Genomic DNA, 21,003 nt, shown 5'->3' with positions numbered 1-21,003 from the left:
TTACTACTTGTTAACACAATTAAACTTATAGCTTGCTTATTCGCAACTCAATTCTCCGCTCACTTTACTTGTAGCTTGCTGACTTGTAACTAACTCACCTCGCGGTGGCGGCGCCCTTATATACCTGCGCTGGCACTTATGGCAACTCTAGAACATTCTGAAGTTTATCGCTCATTCTCTTTCTCTCGCTGTTCGCAGTGTTCATCCAACTTGACGTTTCTCTTTGTGGAACATTCTACGTCATTCTTCGAACATTCTGCTTATTTCTCGTTGTTCGCTTTGTGTTGCCGCAGTATTCGCCTTTTTCGAACACCCGATATGTGCTGAAAATCGTACTTACCTAAAGAGCTATAAGCCCACAATCATTGCTACGTGTTCCTATTTAATTAGACTTTGTATATTCATTAATTCCTGCAAAATTGGACCATTTAATATTGATATTAACACATTTTTCCGCATTGTTTACATATTTCCTATGCGTTTTGGCATTTCGCTCTCGATTCTAATGATCTTGGGTTTGAAGTATGTTGGACAAGCCGCCTGTGTGGTGTATTTGGAGCTTAACCTCCACTTGGAAAAAAAACCGGTTGTAGTCGGCTATTCGATTAATCGTGCCATTGCTAACCTTCGTTTAATAAAGATTTATATTATTTTGACTTTAAAGGTAATGAAAGACCAAACTACATACTTACCAGCCAATTCACATGGATTTACAAATGTAGAAGGAAATAAAAATTCTACGTTACTGTGTTTTGACAAAAATGATTTCATGAAAGTTTGTATAGTTCAATTGCAATACACGTTAGGTATTTTCATATATCTAATATATTTTAATAGGGAAACTTTTCTGTTGACGAATTTTTGCATAAAAATCGCAACGCTCCTAGTTTGGAACAACTACGGGATGATTTGGGTATATACTTGAAAGACTTGCGAGCATCTATGATCGATTTGATAAATGAGGATTATGCCGACTTTGTTAGTTTATCAGCTAATCTTGTTGGTCTTGATCAATCCATTGCAAATATAGAAAATCCAGTGTTACAATTCCGGAAGGAGGTCGACAATATTCGGTTCTGTGTTAAAGAGTGCGCCGCAGCAGTAAGCGACAATTTGAAGAAGAAACAAAAATTACGTGAAGAAAAGCGGAATTTGCAATGCCATCAAAAAGTGCAAGAAGCAATAAATAAACTTAGTAGGCTTTTGGAGCATCAATTGAAGGAAAAATTAAATCCATTTGACGTAGAGCGTGCAGCTCTAGAATTGATCCAATTACAGTTCAACCGACAGTTCTGTTTGGGAATTTTAAATGATGAACAAAAGAAAAACATTGAAAGGCTTGAAAAAGAAGTATTAGCAAAACTACGAATAAGTTTCAGCGACGCTTTAAAGGGCTCCTCAAGCACATGCTCAGATTTACTAGAGCGCTGCTTACGAATTTATATAACTCTTGATGCCTGCCAAATAGCCGAACAAGTGTTTCGTGAAGATATCGTTGCGCCATATATGAGTACTATTATTTCCGAGCACTGCTTACAAAACTCTCCACAAGGTTTATCAGGAATATACGGAAAGGCTTTAAATTTTATTTCTTTATACATGACTGACTTGCTACGGCTGACACATTATACGGACAAGCTTTGTGGCTTTAATTTTTTAATTAATAGTTTCTGGGTTGATGTAGAAATGCGGTTAGAAACATATATGCCATCAATTTTTGCTCCGGGAAATTCAGAAGTTTTTTACGTTAAATATAAATGCACTCGTGATTTCTTATCTAAAATTGAAGAGCTCCTAGCTAATGATGGAGCTGTTAAGAGTTTTAGGGAGCACAAACAAACTATAAGTTTTCAAGCACGCTGGAACTTGCCAGTATATTTCCAAATATGTTTTCAGGTATGATATACATACAGTATTGGCCAATACAATAGCACCCCCATTTCAAAGTGATATTGTTTGCCACTTATCTTTATTTATTTATTTTTAGGCATATCCAAATAAGGTACAAATCATTCTCTAACCGGGCCGTTACATATTATAGTTTCCCCTTTAAATTTTTAATACTCTAGAGCTCACACTTTTACACTAACACTTTTATTTATTGTTTCCCATCCCTGCAAACCATTTTTTCAGAGTAGAGAAGTTTTAAAGAACTCATAAAGATCTCATCCGATTTTTGACCGAATTTTCTAAATCGAAATAAATTTTACTCAATTCGATCCTTTTACGACATTTCGGAAGAAAATAGGTAAACGTATGAAAATAATGCCTGAAAACCAAAGTTCCCAAAATCTTAACGAAATCTTTAGGAGTATCTCATTTGTGTAACGTTTTTTTTTTACGAATCTTCAAAGAAAATTATATGAACGGGGTTGACACGAACTCGTAAAGAAATTTCTGTACGAAAAGTAAAGAAAATTCTGAAAATTTTCCGCAAGAAATTCCTCACATAGCAGCATTGTTTTCATTTCTTTACCAATTTTCTCCGAAATTTCGTAGAAGAATCGAAGTAGGTGCACAGTTTATTTCATTTTAGAAAATTCGGCATAAAATCGGATGAGATCTTTACAAATTCCTTTAAATTTCTCTATAATTCAGAATACTCTGAAAAAAAGGTTTGCCGGGATGCTGCTAGGTGAAAATTTTTTTTCCGATTTCTTTTCAGAATTTTCTCTATTTTTCTTACAAAAATTTCTTTACGAGTTCGTGTCAACCACTCATATAATTTTCTTTGAAGAGCCGTAAAAAAGTCGCTACAGAAATGAGATACTCGTAAAGATTTCGTTAAGATTTCAAGAACTTTGGTTTTCAGGCATATTTGGATTGCAGGGACAATACAATTTTTGTTGCCGGCAACAAGAAAACGTGTAGCCCTAGACATCCATTCCCACGACAGCCGGTTCTACGTACCGGAATGACTCGGGTTTTACCCGACCAAGGGCTGTTGTTTCGGCGATGTAACCCCGCTTAGGTCGGCGAAGTATCTCGGAAGTTGTTCGTCCATAGGGCTACATTCGCTACGTATTCTTCTGCTCAGGGCTGGCATCGAGGCAAACCCAGGGCCAGAAACCTACACCTGCTGTGTATGCCAGAGACGACTACACCACAACTCCACCTCAGTCAAGTGCAATGTTTGCGAGGGGTGGAGTCACCTCAGAGTCTGCTTAGGATTACGGACACATCGGCAGTGGATAACGTCGTTTGTGGTCCCCTGCTGCTTAAATAGAGCCGCCTCCACGGCTAACCCCAGTCCACCTGAGCAGCTCCACACAAACACCACAGCACAACAACAACAACAGAATAGACCACACCACAGCCACGACAGACCACAGAACATACACAACCGCACCACCACCCACACGCTGCCGCCAACAACTCTTGGTTCCTCCTACAATCTGCACGGTATGTCGGACCAGGATATTCCGTAATGTGACATCAGTCAAGTGCAAGTGACTGGTGCCACTTTAGGGCATATTCAGGTCTGCGCATCATGCGAGATTGGACGAGGAACTTCGAGGGCCCGTGTTGCGTTGCACGGTCGCAAACCCCAACTGCGACGCCACCCACTACGACCACAGGGCGGCAACCACCACAGCAGCACACACAGCCAATGGCGTCAAGGCCACAAACATCTCTCACACCCCCCTTTACTACATGTCTCCCGAACCACATGAAGTTCCTTCAAGTTAACTGTAACGGGCTTCAGAACAAGATCGAGGAGATAACCGTCTTCATGAGAAGGAATGGTATATTGATAGCTGCGGTCCAAGAGACGAAGTTGCTCAGCATTTCAACATCGTTGAATTGTGCCGGGTACAGCGTGCACCGTCGAGATCGCGAGTGAGATAATGGTGGTGGCTTAGCACCACACCGTGCTGTATCGTCTTATTGAAGCAGACATCGACCGCAGGGATACCACCCTAGAATGTCAGGGCGTTGCTATCCGGTCAGGCGATGTTGAGCTCGAAATATTTAATGTGTACATACCCCCTGTCACCTGCTGCCCGGCAGGATATACCCTGATATAGGTGCGCTCTTCAGAGGTGAAAACCGTATGGTAGTAGGTGATTTTAATGCGTACCACGATTTTTGGCACTCATGCCTGTCAAACGATCGCAGGGGAACCGACTTGGCTGAGCAGATAGATGATTCGACATTCTGCATAGTGAACGACGACGCACCCACCAGGATTATGGGCAGCTGCTGCAGCTCGCCAGACATAACAATACTCAGCGCTGGTCTGATAAACAGCATATCATGGTGATCTATGCTGACTTTGGCATCAGACCATCTGCCCATAGTCATCTCGATCGATAAACCAACCGACTTTGCTTCCGCGGAACACCGGACATATATCAACTTTTCTAAAGCTGATTGGAAAGGCTTGGCGGAATTTACTGAAAACACCAACCGACGTCCACCTTGGGGAACGTAAAGTCCGCAGGGCTATCACCGCTGCTGCAGCTCGCTTTGTACCGGCAGGATGCATAACGGACCCACGTCCAAATTTCTTTGCTGGAGCGGCTGTTCTAGCCAATGAGCGTGAGAGCCTTCGTCAGGCCGATCCCGGAGACCCCCGCATCAGGGATCTCAACGCGAAGATTCGGCAACTAGTGAACGTACATAAGCGGTAGAAGTGGGAAGAGCATCTGAAAACCTGTAACTTCACCTCTGGTGTGAGTAAGCTTTGGTCAACCGTGAGGTCACCGTCCAATCCGACGAAGCATGACGACAAGGTCGAAATTTCTTTCGGCGACCATGCTTCATCGGACCCGGAGCGATGCGCGGGCTATTTTAGCCGGCAGTTCATACTGCATCCTCCGGTGGACAAAGCCAAGCGTCGAGTGACCAGAAGGCTACACAAACTGCCAACAACTTGTGCCCCCCCTTGCTTTCACTTGCGGTGAAGTTCAGATGGCCATCGGGAAGGCGAAAGCCTCCAAAGCCATGGGTCCCGACGGAATATGTATGCTGATGCTGAAAAATTTGGGTCCTGCAGGAATAGCGTACCTAACGGAGGTCCTCAATTGGTCAATGGCCACTTTCATCATCCCAGACATCTGGAAGGTGGGGAGAGTGGTCCCACTACTCAAACCGGGGAAACCAGCCAACAAAGGAGATTCGTATTGGCCGTTAACACTCCTTTCCCCGGTAGCGAAGACACTTGAGGCCTTGCTGCTCCCGTATTTCACGAACCACCTGACCTCAGCAAGCATCAGCATGGTTTCCGTAAAGTGCACAGTACAACAACAGTACCTAACGCCATAAACACTCAGATATCTCGCGGCCTTAACCGTAACCGTTCCTGTGGGAGAACGATTCTAGTAGCGCTGGATTTGTCAAAGGCGTTTGACACTGTCAGCCATTCCACAGAGGCTCAAACGGTGGTCGGCAAATTATCTGAGTGGTCGACACTCGTTGGTAATGTTTAGAGACATATCGAGCAAACTCAGAAAAATAAAACAGGGGGTTCCACAGGGTGGTGTCCTTTCGCCGCTACTGTTTAACTTTTATATTTCAAAGCTCCCTCAACCACCAGAGGGAGTCTCGATTGTTTTTAACGCCGACGATTGCTCGATCATGGCGACTGGTAATGGAATTGATGACAGGTGTTCGAAAGTAAACGGGTTTTGGATCAAACTTTGTACACAAATTAAAGAAATTCTGTAAGGTTTCACCTAAATTGCAAACATTTTAATTAGACTCTAAAAAAAAATTAATTTTAGGATAACAAAGTGCTAGATTGAAGTTGCTAAAAATTGCATTGAGTTTTGGCAATTTTTTCCTTGACAGTGTAAAGCGGTTCCTTCCATATAAAAATATTTTACGAACATGATTTTTTTTTGCAACCTTGCGGAGTGCTGTCAGCGTTTCATTCTATCACATCACGATGTAGCGAACAAATGTGGCACGTTACAGAAACCGCTACTTGTGATTTGACGATTTTGATAATTCTCAAGTAAATGTAGACAACGCGTCAGAAACTTTAGATGCACTGAAATTTGCTAATACTTTCACATAAATCGCCGTTTTTTTTAATTTTCGCTATTATTTTTTTTTTATGAAACATATATTTTAAAATTTAACGTAATGGAACCACGTTTCCTGTCGAAAAATTTATTATTGAGAAAATTTACTATTTTACAGTTTATTTTATCCTCCCATTCTGCTTTGTTTACTTTTACTTGAGAAATTTCATCGCCGCGAGGAATGCAGAATCTTGTATTACATATCAGTCTTGTTACCATATAGTGTTTAGTGTTGGGACAATTTTTGGTTTTAAAATTAAGAAAATTATGTCGAGCAAAAATAAAACTAGGTACTCAAAAACGCGAATATGTGGTAGATTTCAGACCGTGTGTGGTAGATGCTCAAAAAAGCGGCAGATCTACCACAATGTAGTAGAAGTCCGATCCCGGTTCTTCACTGCAAAGTGCCTAGCCCTCTCCCCTACGAAATCCTCTGCGACCTTGTGCACCACCTGGACGAAGGAGGTCAGGCTACCGCTGTGAATTAACGTCGATGATACACCAATTCCGACGGTGAATAACCCCAAAATACTCGGAGTAACATTCGACAGTCTGCTCTCCTTTTCTGCGCACACAACCGCTTGGGGAAAAGACAAAGAAACGTTGCTGGCAACATAAAAGGCAATAGGCCGGCCGGTTTTAAATTACGCAGTGTGGTCGCCGGGGACTAGTAGGACGCAGTGGATGAAGCTACAGACGACTCAAAACACCGTACTTAGGACAGCGACTGGATGCCTTCTGATGTCGCCAGAACACCACCTGCATGACGAGGCGAAAATGTTCCCAGTCATAGCATAACACATAGCCACAGACGTGGCCACCCAAACAGACAGCTTCTTGCAGAGGAGCCCTCGCCTAGGCACGTCAGGAGGCATCTCTACGAACTGACGGACGAAGTCATTCACAGGGAGTCAGTCTCGAGTTATGTAGACTCCAGACTTATGAATGCCGAGACGGAGCTTCATCTGCCTCGGAAGAAAATAACCACAATAGCCCAACTTCGCTCTGGCTACTGCAGCAGGTTAAACTCATACCTGAGCAGACTGAACGCGGATGTGCCAAATGAGTCTCCAGCATGCGGAGGGACCCCTCACGACTCGAAACATCTGAGATACTTCGCCGACCTAAACGGGGTTAGATCGCCGAAACAACAGCCCTTGGTCGGGTGAAACCCGAGTCATTCCGGTACGTAGAACCGGCTGTCGTGGGAATGAAGCGAAAAATAAAACAGGGGGTTCCTTAGGGTGGTGTCCTTTCCCCGCTACTGTTTAACTTTTACATTTCAAAGCTCCCTCAACCACCAGAGGGAGTCTCGATTGTCTCTTATGCCGACGATTGCTCGATCATGGCGACTGGGAATGGAATTGATGACCTGTGCTCGAAAGCAAACGGCTATCTCTTTCGCTTCTTCACTGCAAAGTGTCTAGCCCTCTCCCCTACGAAATCCTCCGCGACCCTGTTCACAACCTGGACGAAGGAGGTCAAGCTACCGCTGGGGATTCACGTCGATGACACACCAATTCCGACGGTGAATAACCCCAAAATACTCGGAGTAACATTCGACAGCCTGCTCTCCTTCTCTGCGCACTCAACCGCTATTGTCAATAAAGTACAGAGCCGCAACAAGGTCCTCAAGTCGCTAGCCGGCAGTACTTGGGGCAAAGACAAAGAAACGTTGCTGGCAACATACAAGGCAATAGGCCGGCCGGTTTTGAACTACGCAGCGCCAGTGTGGTCGCCAGGGACTAGTAGGACGCAGTGGACGAAGCTACAGACTGTACAGAACACCGCACTCAGGACAGCGACAGGATGCCTCTTGATGTCGCCCGAACACCACCTGCACGGCGAGGCGCAAATGCTCCCTGTAAAGGAGCATAATATAATGCTCTGCAAGCAGTTCCTGATCGGGAGCCACAGAAGTGGCCACCCAAGCAGACAGCTGCTTGCAGAGGAGCCCTCGCCTAGGCACGTCAGGAGGCATCTATATGAACTGACGGACGAAGTCCAGAGGTTCATTAAGCAACCTCTGGACCCGACAGCGTACAGACAGGCCCTGAACGTCATTCACAGGGACTCAGTCTCGAGTTATGTAGACTCTAGACCTGTGAATGCCGTTCTAGGCATACCACCCCCGGACATAGACGAGACGGAGCTTCATCTGCCTCGGGAGACACGCACAACACTCGCACAACTTCGCTCCGGCTACTGCAGCAGATTGAAATTCTACTTGAGTAGGTTGAATGAGGATGTGCCGAATGAGTGTCCGGCATGCGGAGAGACCCCACATGACTCGAAACATCTCTTCGCATGCCCGGAAAACCCGACAACCCTAACGGCCTTGTCCCTGTGGACAAACCCCACAGAAGCTGCACGCTTCCTAGGGTTGCCGTTAGTGGAACTTGACGACAACGACTGAGATACCAACCGTCCTGGGCGGGGTTGTTGTAGCCGCTACAACAACAACAACAACTCGAAACATCTCTTCGCATGCCCGGAAAACCGACCCTATGGAGGCTGCACGCTTAGGGCTGCCGTTAGTGGAACTTGACGACAACGACTGAGATATTTTAACCGATCTGGGCGAGGTTGTTGTGGCCGCTACAACAACTACAACAACCCTAGGCCATCGCCATCGTATCAGTCGCTCTAAAACGTCCGCCGAAGGCAACTTACCTGGGCGATTCGGTTTCTTATTACCTGAATGAGTCGTTTTCTTATCCCTTTATTATTGCGACATGCGATATTTGGAATAATTTTTATTTATTTTTATATTTCATTTATTTTTTGTATACAAAATTGGAACTTACAATCGGAATTAATTCCTTCTCTCGCTTCCTATTTTTTCAATTCTATCCTTGGGCATTATTTAGATGCTTTTGGACAATACTGTTGACGCCATATTCATGAGTTTCGGAATCTTTGATAGCTTATTTATTCCAAATTGACATGAAAGAAGTTATGTTGTCCATTTGTCACCACAGCAATAAATCGGTGAGTCGCCAATTTGTTGCCATTAACGATTGTTTCCTATTTCTCATGTTTTACTTGGTGGGTTGAATGGGTTACTTAAGTAAGGCACTCGGCACATTACGCGCCTAATCAAAGTAGAGTAATCGTTTCATCATACCGAAACGAATACATGACGACTCGACTTCTGCACACTTGTACGCCCTGCATAAGTCACCAGCTAATAAACACTTTCTACACATAAACAAATTTTTGGCCGTTCTTACGCAACACGTACTTCCGCAAATATTTCTGCTCCGAAATATTGCATAAACGCTTTTGGTTTAATGCAATTTGCACGAAATCGTTCATTTCCAATTATTTTCTATTTAATTGACAAATAAATTTGATTTCCAACACAAAAAACTAAACAAATGACGATTTCAAAACTGCAAGCGCCTTACAATATTGGGCGCTTCGATTCATGAAGCTTTTATGATTAGACGCAAACATGATTTGGAATCGTAATCTACAGAGCTTCATTGAAATACATGGGTTCGGCATAAATGCTTTATACTTTAGTATGCCGAAACGATTACACTACTGTGATTAGGAGCTTAATGTGCGGAGTGCCTAACAATTGCTTTCAATTTTTCCCTTTCAATTAATTTTCAATTTTGATCTGCTTTTCAGCATTGGCATGCGAATTTTGTGAAAAAAAATACTAAGCTTATGCATGATAAAATGTTAATCTACAATGGAATTAAAATGGAAAATGGTCTTCAGAAGCTACCCTGCAAACCAAAGTTCCCGAATTCTTAACGAAATCATTAGGAGCATCTCATTTCTGTAACAACATTCTTACGAATCTTCAAAGAAAATTATATGGAGTGGTTGACACGAACTCGCAAAGAAATTTCTGTTCTCAACTTGAACTCCAATGTGATTCTCCACTTGGTCTCAAACATATCATTGAAATACTGAAATTGAAATAGTAAAATACCTTATAGCTTTTTGATTGAAACGACATACATAGATGAATTTAAATATTAATTTTTCATTTTATTACTCGTTTTGGGTTATGTAGTTCATCAATATCGTCCGACAGTATTTTTGCCACTTGATTCACTCCGCGTTTTATTTTCTTTCAAGATTATTTGGGGATACTTTGTGCATTTGAGAACATACCCACACTTTGATCATTACCTCTCATCTGAGGAAATAGCAGGTAACATCTTTGATGGTACTGCATCTGGATCGAGGCGTCTTCTCTTAGCATTAATACTTGCATAAATGATATCATTCGATTTCAAGTGCAGAGCGCAAACTTTCGATGATCCAGTTAGTTTAACACCACACGCTTTCATCCAATCCCTTCCTTGCGTAACATCTGTTGGCACACGAAACATACCTACCTCATTGTTGTGAGTGCTTCTGCATAAACACAAATATCTGGCATTTTAAACGAATTTTTTTCTTTTTGCTCTTTAATTTCTAAAACAATAATTTTTTGATTTGAAATCAAAATTTTTTTTATTTTGAAATTCATTATAATGTTGCTAGTTTCAAATGGGTTAGCGCAATGACAAAACCGTTGTCATATAAGCGTATAAAAAATAAATATGTCATATATTGATTTCACTTTGCTTATTACACTATGGTTTTCTTGAAAACGGCATATTGATAATGAAATTGCTTCTCAACTTGAATGCAGCCTACGTAATGGTTTTCAATTTTGATGATTTTTGACCATGGTACAATGAAAACAGGTAGAAGCCAATTTGACGTCAAACCTACAAAAGTCAAAGTTTTCGGGAGTAAAAATAAAAATGAGCGTGTGTAAGGAAAAATGAAAAAATTACATTTCACTGGGTGACGTTTTTAAGTAAATTTGAAGTTTAATTTTATTTATTTATTTTCTTTAGTTAAAATTTGTTAAAATGTTTGTTGTTTTCTGTCTTTGATTTATAAGTTGCAGTGTTGTTGGAGGGACTTTCCGGCATAATCGTCATAGTAACAGCACTTGGCATCAAACGTGCCTTTCCTGTACCTCCCGGTGCATTTACAAAATCTGCTGCATTAAAATGATTAACGCACAGCAAGGCATTTCGCTGCAGCTATGCCCCACAGCTACTTTCGCAACGCTCCTTACGCGAAGGACATTGAGGCACGTTAAAAAATTAGTGGTATTTGGTTTATATTTAACACCACATAAAAACAACGCTTCAGGTGTTCATTTTTAACACATACACTAAGTATAAACCGCACAATACTACACAAATTCAAGTGTTAATTAAAATTTGTTTTTAACGAACATTCAAAAAAAAAAAAAGACAACCGACATGGCATTTGAAGCGTAACGAAATATAGGAAATAAAAGAAAACTAAGTTGAACCCCCTTATTCTAGAACCCGAATTTCNGTAAACCTCAAGTAAATGTCAATTACACCAATTTACAAAAGTATTTATTAACCCCCTTGTTCTAGAACCCGAATTTCCGTAATTCGTAATTCGTAGCTACGCTACGAAAAACGAAAAATCCACATGCTGCAACCCTTGCGGAAACATGTGCAGCGTTGGCAGCTATCAGTTGTTTTTCGAAGATAGCTGAATGAAGGAAAACAAAGTGGTAAGGAATTAAAAAAACACTCATCATGTGCTTGTTTACTGTAAAATTAGTTAATTTTACATATTTCGAGAAAAATTATGGATTCTGATGTATTTGCAATTATAGCAGCAGAGTAAGCGGGCGCTATGGCAATAGATTCACAAAAGTATGCGGAGCTGTCGGGCATAGTAACCATGGGCGCATCTATGTCAGCTTCTGGTTGAATTGTTGAACCACAAGCCAGAACACCTATGCCTGAAGCTCTGGTTCTCAATCCAGTTAATGCAATAACAGCTTCTTCCAAGCCATTGAAAACATGCACTTTGTTAGGTCCACCACCTGTTGCGCTTGCATCTGCCTTCGGCCGCGCTTAGGGATTATAACCCTTACTAAGTAGAATTCTCCTTTCTGTGTTGCGGGGAAGAGGGGCTTCCGCATGTCAAAGGTATACAACATTTCACTCTGGCTACGCCGTCCGAAGTATTTATGCGCAGAACCCACGTCGAAATTTGCAAACAAGTGCATAGTGCAAACCGAGTTTATTAATAAGCTAGTGGTAGGAAATTTGAAACATTTATCTTAAATAAAATGTGAATCCCTTGATTACACGTGTATGTTAAAGTTTTTTTGTGTTCGGGTTATGCGTTTGGACACAACAACCGAAAATCGTTGTACATTAACTAAACCGGACCCAAGTTTCTCGATAAGGGGCAACAAATATTCTTTTTTGCTCGTTTATATAAAGCAGTGGATAAAAATATACGTATATGAGAAAGGCAAATTTATCTGTTTAAATCAGTGCCCGCCAAAAAGAGAAAAGTCTTAAAATGAGAATGTATTAGTTATGAAACAAAAAATGAGAATGTGTTGGTGGTAATGCACGGAAAGAANGGTACAATAAAAACAGGTAGAAGCCAAATTGACATTAAACCTACAAAAGTCAAAGTTTTCGGGAGAGTAAAAATAAAAATGAGCGTGTGTAAGGAAAAATAAAAAATTCCATTTCACTGGTTGACGTTTTTAAGTAAATTTGAAGTTTAATTGTATTTATTTATTTTCTTTAGTTAAAATTTGTTAATTTGTTTGTTGTTTTCTGTCTTTGATTTATAAGTTGCAGTGTTGTTGGAGGGACTTTCCGGCATAATCNCACCGTGCGACAAAAACCAAAAATTTCTAAAACACTCGAAAAAAGAATATATTCACAAAATACGAGCTACATATAGTATAAGTGCGGGTTTAATGTTTCTCTATGACGTTAGGATTTTTTTTTAAGGGCTTCTAGGATATTATTAAATTACAAAATTATTTAAAAGATTTGGTGCATTGTAGAGTAAATGGGAATGATTTCACAAAGATATGCGGAGCTGTCGGGCATAGTAACCATGGGCGCATCTATGTCAGCGTCTGGTTGAATTGTTGAACCACAAGCCAGAACTCCTCCTATGCCTGAAGCTCTGGTTCTCAATCCAGTTAATGCAATAACAGCTTCTTCCAAGCCATTGAAAACATGCACTTTGTTAGGTCCACCACCTGTTGCGCTTGCATCTGCCTTCGGCCGCGCTTAGGGATTATAACCCTTACTAAGTAGAATTCTCCTTTCTGTGTTGCGGGGAAGAGGGGCTTCCGCATGTCAAAGGTATACAACATTTCACTCTGGCTACGCCGTCCGAAGTATTTATGCGCAGAACCCACGTCGAAATTTGCAAACAAGTGCATAGTGCAAACCGAGTTTATTAATAAGCTAGTGGTAGGAAATTTGAAACATTTATCTTAAATAAAATGTGAATCCCTTGATTACACGTGTATGTTAAAGTTTTTTTGTGTTCGGGTTATGCGTTTGGACACAACAACCGAAAATCGTTGTACATTAACTAAACCGGACCCAAGTTTCTCGATAAGGGGCAACAAATATTCTTTTTTGCTCGTTTATATAAAGCAGTGGATAAAAATATACGTATATGAGAAAGGCAAATTTATCTGTCTAAATCAGTGCCCGCCAAAAAGAGAAAAGTCTTAAAATGAGAATGTATTAGTTATGAAACAAAAAATGAGAATGTGTTGGTGGTAATGCCCGAAAAAAAATTCTGTGTTGTATTACTTTTTATAAAAACTTTGGTATGTTTTTTTGCCGTTTTTTCATTGTGCGCTATTTTTTAGATCTAAACAACATAGAAACATATAATGAAAGTTAACGGCCCTAAGAAAGGAAAAAGTTGGTAAAATTTTGTATGTATTGTACAAAATTATTATTATATTTTTATAATTTAAGTGTGGATTTCTGAGCAAAAAAGACAACGTGATTCGAGCACTCTGAATATTAAAAGAAAATTTCGTTGATTTCAAGTAGAAATAAAATAAAAATATATATATCTAATATATATTTATTTTAAAATTAGGTAAAACTTGACATTTAAGAACAATTTAAAATAACGATTAAACCAAAAGATAAATAACAAAACATATTGTATGTTTTAATTGAGGACTAGTCTGGTATTAAAAAAAAAAACATAATTCACAAAGTTCTTTTAATATGAAGAAAAAGCACGACTTGGTACCATAGACATACCTATTTCTAGGGGTGTATGAACGAAAAATTGTGTTATAAAATTTTTGAATAAATATTCTTTCATTCTGCTCAGTGTACCTATTTTATTCAACAATAATGCGTCATCAACCTGCTCCGCCTATTGTTTGCATGCAACTAAATAAAATTTGTTGCTCTTCTACTCTTTCTGTTGACGTTCGGATTGTGTACGTGTAAGAAGCCGATTGTGTACATGTGAAAGGCCGAATATAGTTCGTTTCCCAGGAAAGTGTTTGGCGGGCACTGGTTTAAATGAACACCACCAATATTTCATGCAAACACACATTGATTTACATCTTTTATTTCGCCTCCGACACAGAATTGTTTTCGTACAAAATTACGCAAAAAAGCTTACTCGTTCGTTTTTAGGTATGCCATTGTTTAGAATTTCGAAAATTCGAAAATACGATTCGGATTGCAGCATACTATTTCTACGATTCGTAGCAAAAACCGAATACGAAAGAGTTGCAGAATAGGGGTGGAAGTTTAAAGGTTTGATTCTCATGAGAGCAACATCATTTTGGCTTCTACCTGTATTTATGCGCCTTGATTTTTGACAAGCAATGTGTGTGAGGAAATTGAAAGGCAAAACTGATTGTGTGTCGTCAACGTAACAAAACCCATATTAACCAACTTTGTAGAAAACTACAAAAAAATTCAACAAAGTTTCACTAAAATTTCAAACTATTTTCTTAGAAGGGTTAAAATTTTTTTGAGTACACAATTTTATAGCCTATTCAATTTTAGGCTAACAATATGCAAGTTTCAAGTGGCTAAAAATCACCGTTGATTTTTTTGAATTTTTTTCGCCGAAGGTGATGCGGGTTTCTTCTATATAAAAATAAATTGATTTTATTCGTTATATGGAAACAAATACGACAAAAAAAAATTCTAAAAAATCAACGGTAATTTTTAGCCACTTGAAACTTGCACATTGTTAGACTAAACTTCTGTGAAAAAAGTTTGAAGTTTAGGTGCGAATTTGTTGAATTTTTTTGTAGTCTTTTGCAAAGTTTAAAACTTGGATTTATATGGGTTTTGTTAGATAATGAACTTTTTTTTTAATTGAAAATTCTTAAAAATTAATAATTAAACATAAGTGGCAAACAATATCACTATGAAGTGGGGGTGCTATAGATATGGCCAATACTGTATATCTATGTAGAGTTTTAACATTGAATCGAACATTAAATTTAAAATATATTGCAGGAAATAGCTGGAGAATTTGAAAGTATTTTGGATCCTTTGTTACATTCCGTTTCATTAAGCCCTAAAGAAGTGGTAGCAGATAGTACTTTTCAGTTGGCTACATTTGATAGTGCGAGTAAAGCTATTGATCGTTGTTGGATGGAAGGCGTCTATCTAAAAGAGATATTTCCTAAATTCTTAAAGTTAAACTTGCAAATACTATTACGTCTTTCTCGCTGGGTACAGGACGCCATACAGCTCATTACAAATGGCGATTTAAAAAGTAATAGCCTTCGGGAATATAACCTGGAAATGCATAAATCAGATTTGCTCATAGCACTATATGCAGATTTACAGAAACTTATAGAAAATATGCCGCAAATACAGCAAAATATAAATGAAAATATACCCTCTGAAGTGAAAAGTATAACTACTGTGTACAATGCCATAGGCAAATCTTTCAACGATTTGCGGGAATCGCTCAATAAATCTTTATTTATGATTCTAGATGCTCTGGTTGACATTCTGGTGTTTGTGAGTGGTATAGAAAATGTTCGTCAAGTAAAAGATTTGCCTCGGCTTTATCGAAAAACAAACAGGGAGATACCCTCAAAGCCTTCTGCATATGTTGACCAAATACTACGTCCATTGAAATCTTTCCAAAAACAGAAATGTTCGCAAATGGGAAAAATGGTGGCGTTCGAAATTTTAAAACGTGTTTGCTCAAAGATAACAAAAGAGTAAGTAACAACATTTTGATCAATTAGCATGAAGAGTTCTTATACGAATACATCGCTAGTTTAGAGTGAAAAGTTGCTAAGACCAATTTTTCAAATTTTATAGGATAGAAGTAAACCTATCAAAGCTCCCACTAGAACTTGAAGGGACAACTCCCAATGTGACGAATAAAAGAGTCGTCCCTTAGGACTCATCTCGGAGAAATAAGAGAATTGTCGACTTTGACCTACTTTATAACTCATTAACGAGTCAAATGGGAGATCTCCTAATTGAGAATCAAAAGAATACTCCCATAGACATGATTTCGCAACAAGCGATATTTGCCGATTTTGTACTATATTACTTTATTGGGAGCAAAAAGCGATGTCTCTTAAGAGAGCGGTCCAGGAGTATTACTGTTGATTGATAGGGGAGCTATACGCTCCACGCTCAAAACAATTTTGGCCCTTATTATGAGTTGCATTCGATTTTCGATCTTCGCTGGCTATCGAAGATCGAAAGTGAAATTCGTATAATGAGCTATGCAAGCGTGTCGAAATTTTCGTTGAGTATCTAATTTTTTCTCGAACGGAATTTTGCTTTCGTTGGTGTAGCGAAATGTTAGAACATTTTAAAAATGTACGATTTTGCATTTGTTGTCTTACTTTTTGGCGGCTAGACACTAATTTTAAACCATTTGTATTAATTTCAAGCAGTTCTAACGTCGTGAATAGTAAACACAAGCTCGAAATTCTGGTTTTACATATGAAAGAAAATCCCCCCAAACCCACCCCACTAGAAAGGGGACAGTCCCCGCTTTCTAAAAAGGCATGCCCCCCTTGGGCTCCTCCCACGGGCCCCTAGGGAAGCATTTGAAAAAGGGGGAAAACGGAATTTTCTTAGGCAAACTGAGCAGTTTGAAGTGGAATATGACCCAACTAACAGAAACCGTGGGATTTTTTAATAAAAGAAATTATGCCAAACAAGTTTTTATAAGAAAAATGTTCTTTTTAACAAATGCATTTTTGCGTAGAATTCCTTTCTGCGTAGGCGGCCTTCGGCCGCACTTAGGGATTATAACCCTCAGGCAGTAGAATTCCCCCTTCTGTATTGCCAAATAAGGGGGGCTGAACACCTTTTGCAGAGAACACCTTTCTGCGTAGACGGCCTTCGGCCGCACTTAAACNGAATTCCTTTCTGCGTAGGCGGCCTTCGGCCGCACTTAGGGATTATAACCCTCAGGCAGTAGAATTCCCCCTTCTGTATTGCCAAATAAGGGGGGCTGAACACCTTTTGCAGAGAACACCTTTCTGCGTAGGCGGCCTTCGGCCGCACTTAGAGATTATAACCCTCAGGCAGTAGAATTCTCTTTTCTGTTTTGCGAAGAAAAGGAGCTGAACGCCTTTTGCAGAGAACACCTTTGTATATTTTTAATGCTTACTGGGTTATATTCTATCTTCTTTTGTCTCTCATTCTTTTGCATGTTTTGGAGTTTGACAGCTGAACTCCGCCATATAATTTGCATATGTAACCAATGTCAGGCGCGTGATTTTGAAGGTGTTTTTATTTAATGAATTGTGATTAATTGGTTAATATTAAAGTCGTAAAGCAAATTATAACTAATCGAGTAAAATGTAAAGTGAACGGGAATAGAAAAATGTATTGGTGAAGTGGCTGCTTTAAGGAGAATAGGAGTGATAAATGTACGCTAATTTCCGAATTTTACAAAAGGGGCATATTTCAAACCCAATTGGTACTTAAATTAGTGACCAAAATTTACAAAACTGAGTGTTAAAATATTGCGTAAACCCTTGACTACAAGTGTGTGGAATTTTTTTTTGGATCGGGCCACCCCTTTGGACGGAATAGCCCGAAATAATTGTGAGCGCTACTAAACCCCACCCAAAATTTTTTTTACCACTTTTATAAACTCGCTTTCTTTTTTATTTCATTTGGAACACCTAAAGAATACTGACCTTTGAGCTAGAGAGAAAAAAAAAGTTGGGCGTTGCCCGCCCCCTTTTCCGGATTTTTACGAAATATTTTTTTTTTGGTGCAAATTGACAGGGGCGGCGATAGGGAGGGCCAAACGTGGAATTTTCAACATTTTCAAAAGCTTATATTTCGAAAACTATTAAACCGATTTTCTAAATATGGACACAGTTGGAAAGATGATTGAAGGGCCTTTCATTCGATATATATATCTATGTATATAATGTATACACATTGCGAGAAAAGGTAAAAAACGAAATTACGGCAATTTTTTTCATAAAAATTTATGTTTTTCTTTAAAAAATACGTAATTAACTATATTAACAGATATGTTTATCAGAAAGAGCACAAAAAACCCGTTAATTTGATATATGACTTGTAGCAAAAAATTCTTTGGACATCATATTTGACTAAATATATATAAAAATATAGTTTTATAAGAAAAAGGAAAAGCGCCGCAGGCGAAAATTTGGAATAAGAAATCGCGCGATAGAAAATCTTACTCTCTTTAGTTTTTACAAAAATTGAATTAAATTAAAAAAAATAATAATAAAGAAATATTAACAAACCATTTTTTTTAATCACCTTATTTGTTATAAGATTGAGTTGTAGAATTAAATGGATAATTCATCAAGCTACATTATCCACAGTATTTTTGCGTAGAATTCTTTTCTGCGTAGGCGGCCTTCGGCCGCGCTTAGGGATTATAACCCTCACTACGTAGAATTCTTCTTTCTGTGTTGCCAAATAAAAGGGGCTGAACACCTTTTGCAGAGAACATATAACATTAATACAGTTGTTTTATTGCACTGCTGGCAGTTGTACTTAAACCTAACTATATGGAATTATACGCCAAATTAAAGGTATTTTTATGGACTTTCCGATAAATTTATTTGTTACTATAGTTAATTACGCATTTTTTTACGAAAAACATACATTTTTATAAAAAAAATTGCCATCATTTCGTTTTTTTACTTATTCTCAAAATATGTTTGCATTATATACATAGATATATATATTGAATGAAAGGTCCTCAATTACCTTTCCAACTGTGTCCATATTTTGAAATCGGTTCAATAGTTTTCAAAATATAAGCTTTTGAAAAAGTTGGAAATTCCACGTTTAGTCCCCCTAACGCCGCCCCTGTCAATTTAAACTCAACCCTGTCAATTAAACTCAGCGGAAAGGGGTGCACCACGTCCACGTTTTCTTTTTTCTCTAGCTCAAGGGTCGGTATTCTTTAGGTATGCCTTTCATTTTAATTTGCACAAATTTACATATGTACATATGTATAAGCACACTATTTAGTATGCTCGATCAGTAAACAAAGCTTCTCAGCGGTGAAAAATATACTATTGTGAACAACCTAAACGAGCGAAATTCACAATAGCGCTATACTTCATCGAATGAGCGCCATAATACCAAATGAAAACTCGTTCGATCAGCACTTTCGACCACAGTTGAAGATCGAATGCTACTCATAATAGGGGCCAATGTTTCATGAAGAAAACAAGACAGATATGTAACTTATACGTATGCTAAACTTCAAAGAACTGTTGTTGTTGTTGTAACAGGATACATATACAGAGTTTTTGGGGAGTGTTGCTGGAGTGACAGTCCTTGTCCAGATATAGGCCCCTATTATGAGTTGCATTCGATCTTCGACTGTGATCGAAAGTGCTGATCGGACGAATTTTCATTTGGTATATACTATATATTTTCATGAAGAAAACAAAACAGATATGTAACTTATACGTATGCTAAACTTCAAAGAACTGTTGTTGTTTTTGTAACATCATACATATACAGAGTTTTTGGGGAGTGTTGCTGGAGTGACAGTCCTTATCCAGATATAGGCCCCTATTATGAGTTGCATTCGATCTTCGACTGTGGTCGAAAGTGCTGATCGGACGAATTTTCATTTGCTATATACTATATATTTTCACCGCTGAGAAGCTTTGTTTACAAATCGAGCAAACTAAATGGTGTGCTTATACATATGTACATATGTAAATTTGTGCAAATTAAAATGAAATAAAAAAGAAAGCGAGTTTATAAAATCGTAGTAAAAATTAGCACAACTGAGTTCTGGACCGATTCGTCAGAGGATGAGAGCTTAGAAAACTGGCCAGGAGGAGAAAACGTTTAAAGGAGTTTAAGTGTAGTCTTTCGAATATATTTTGACATACAATATATTTAAGAAATTTTGTGATCCAAATCTATTTTAAATATATTAAAACTATAAGCAGCTCTATGATTTTGTTCAGAGATCGTGAGAACAGAGTGTTGGTATTTTCTTTCATAAGTAAAGCCTTTCGAGCTTGTGTTTAGTATTCACGACGTTAGAACTGCATGAAATTAACAAAACTCGTTTAAAATTAGCCAAAAAGTAAGAAAACAAAGACAAAATCATACATTTTTCACAACTTTCTAACACTACGCTACACCAACGAAAGCAAAATTCTGTTCCGACAGAAAATTCGATACTCAACGAAAATTTCGACCCGCTTGCATAGCTTATAATACGAATTTCTCTTTGATCTTCGGTAGCCAGCGAAGAACGAAAATCGAATGCAACTCATAATAAGGGTCTATATGAATTCGCCTTAGGTTTCTTGTAAATTAGGTTTGAAATTTTGAAATTCGTGCAGTATTTTGTTTGTAAGTCAAATATTTGCGAATATTTAAAATTGCTTAAGGCCGTTTGTTATAATTCCGTGAAAATCCACGGCTATATAGAAGAATTGAGGAAAACATAGTTTGGCTCCTGTGGAATAAAGGTAAATCACGACAAAAAACACCACAACCTATTACTTAATTGTTAAATAACGACGAATCGAATGAGCTTTGAAGAAGAGTTTAGTATCTTTAGATGTTGAGATGAGCATTAGTTCCTTCAAATCAATGCTTTTCGATAGTAGCATGAGGCTATAGCCTGA

The 21,003-nt window shown here is 38.8% G+C and overlaps 1 protein-coding gene across 1 annotated transcript in view; it reads left to right on the top strand.

Annotated features, from left to right (window-relative positions):
- The first annotated feature begins 460 nt into the window (after nucleotides 1–460).
- The window catches only part of Cog2 (conserved oligomeric Golgi complex subunit 2), a 41,626-nt gene continuing 21,083 nt past the window's right edge, over nucleotides 461–21,003 (top strand). The window contains exons 1-3 of the mRNA XM_017636054.1: nucleotides 461–775; nucleotides 838–1,896; nucleotides 15,377–16,095. Coding sequence (XP_017491543.1) covers nucleotides 476–775; nucleotides 838–1,896; nucleotides 15,377–16,095 — 2,078 coding nt within the window. The 5' untranslated portion in view covers nucleotides 461–475. The remainder of the gene's footprint in view (nucleotides 776–837; nucleotides 1,897–15,376; nucleotides 16,096–21,003) is intronic.

The sequence above is a fragment of the Rhagoletis zephyria genome, unplaced genomic scaffold (assembly GCF_001687245.7).
Source record: "Rhagoletis zephyria isolate East Lansing unplaced genomic scaffold, Rhagoletis_zephyria_1.1 Rzeph_scaffold_00124, whole genome shotgun sequence".
Taxonomy (NCBI): Eukaryota; Metazoa; Arthropoda; class Insecta; order Diptera; family Tephritidae; genus Rhagoletis; species Rhagoletis zephyria.
This window is presented reverse-complemented; position numbering and strand designations above follow the sequence as displayed.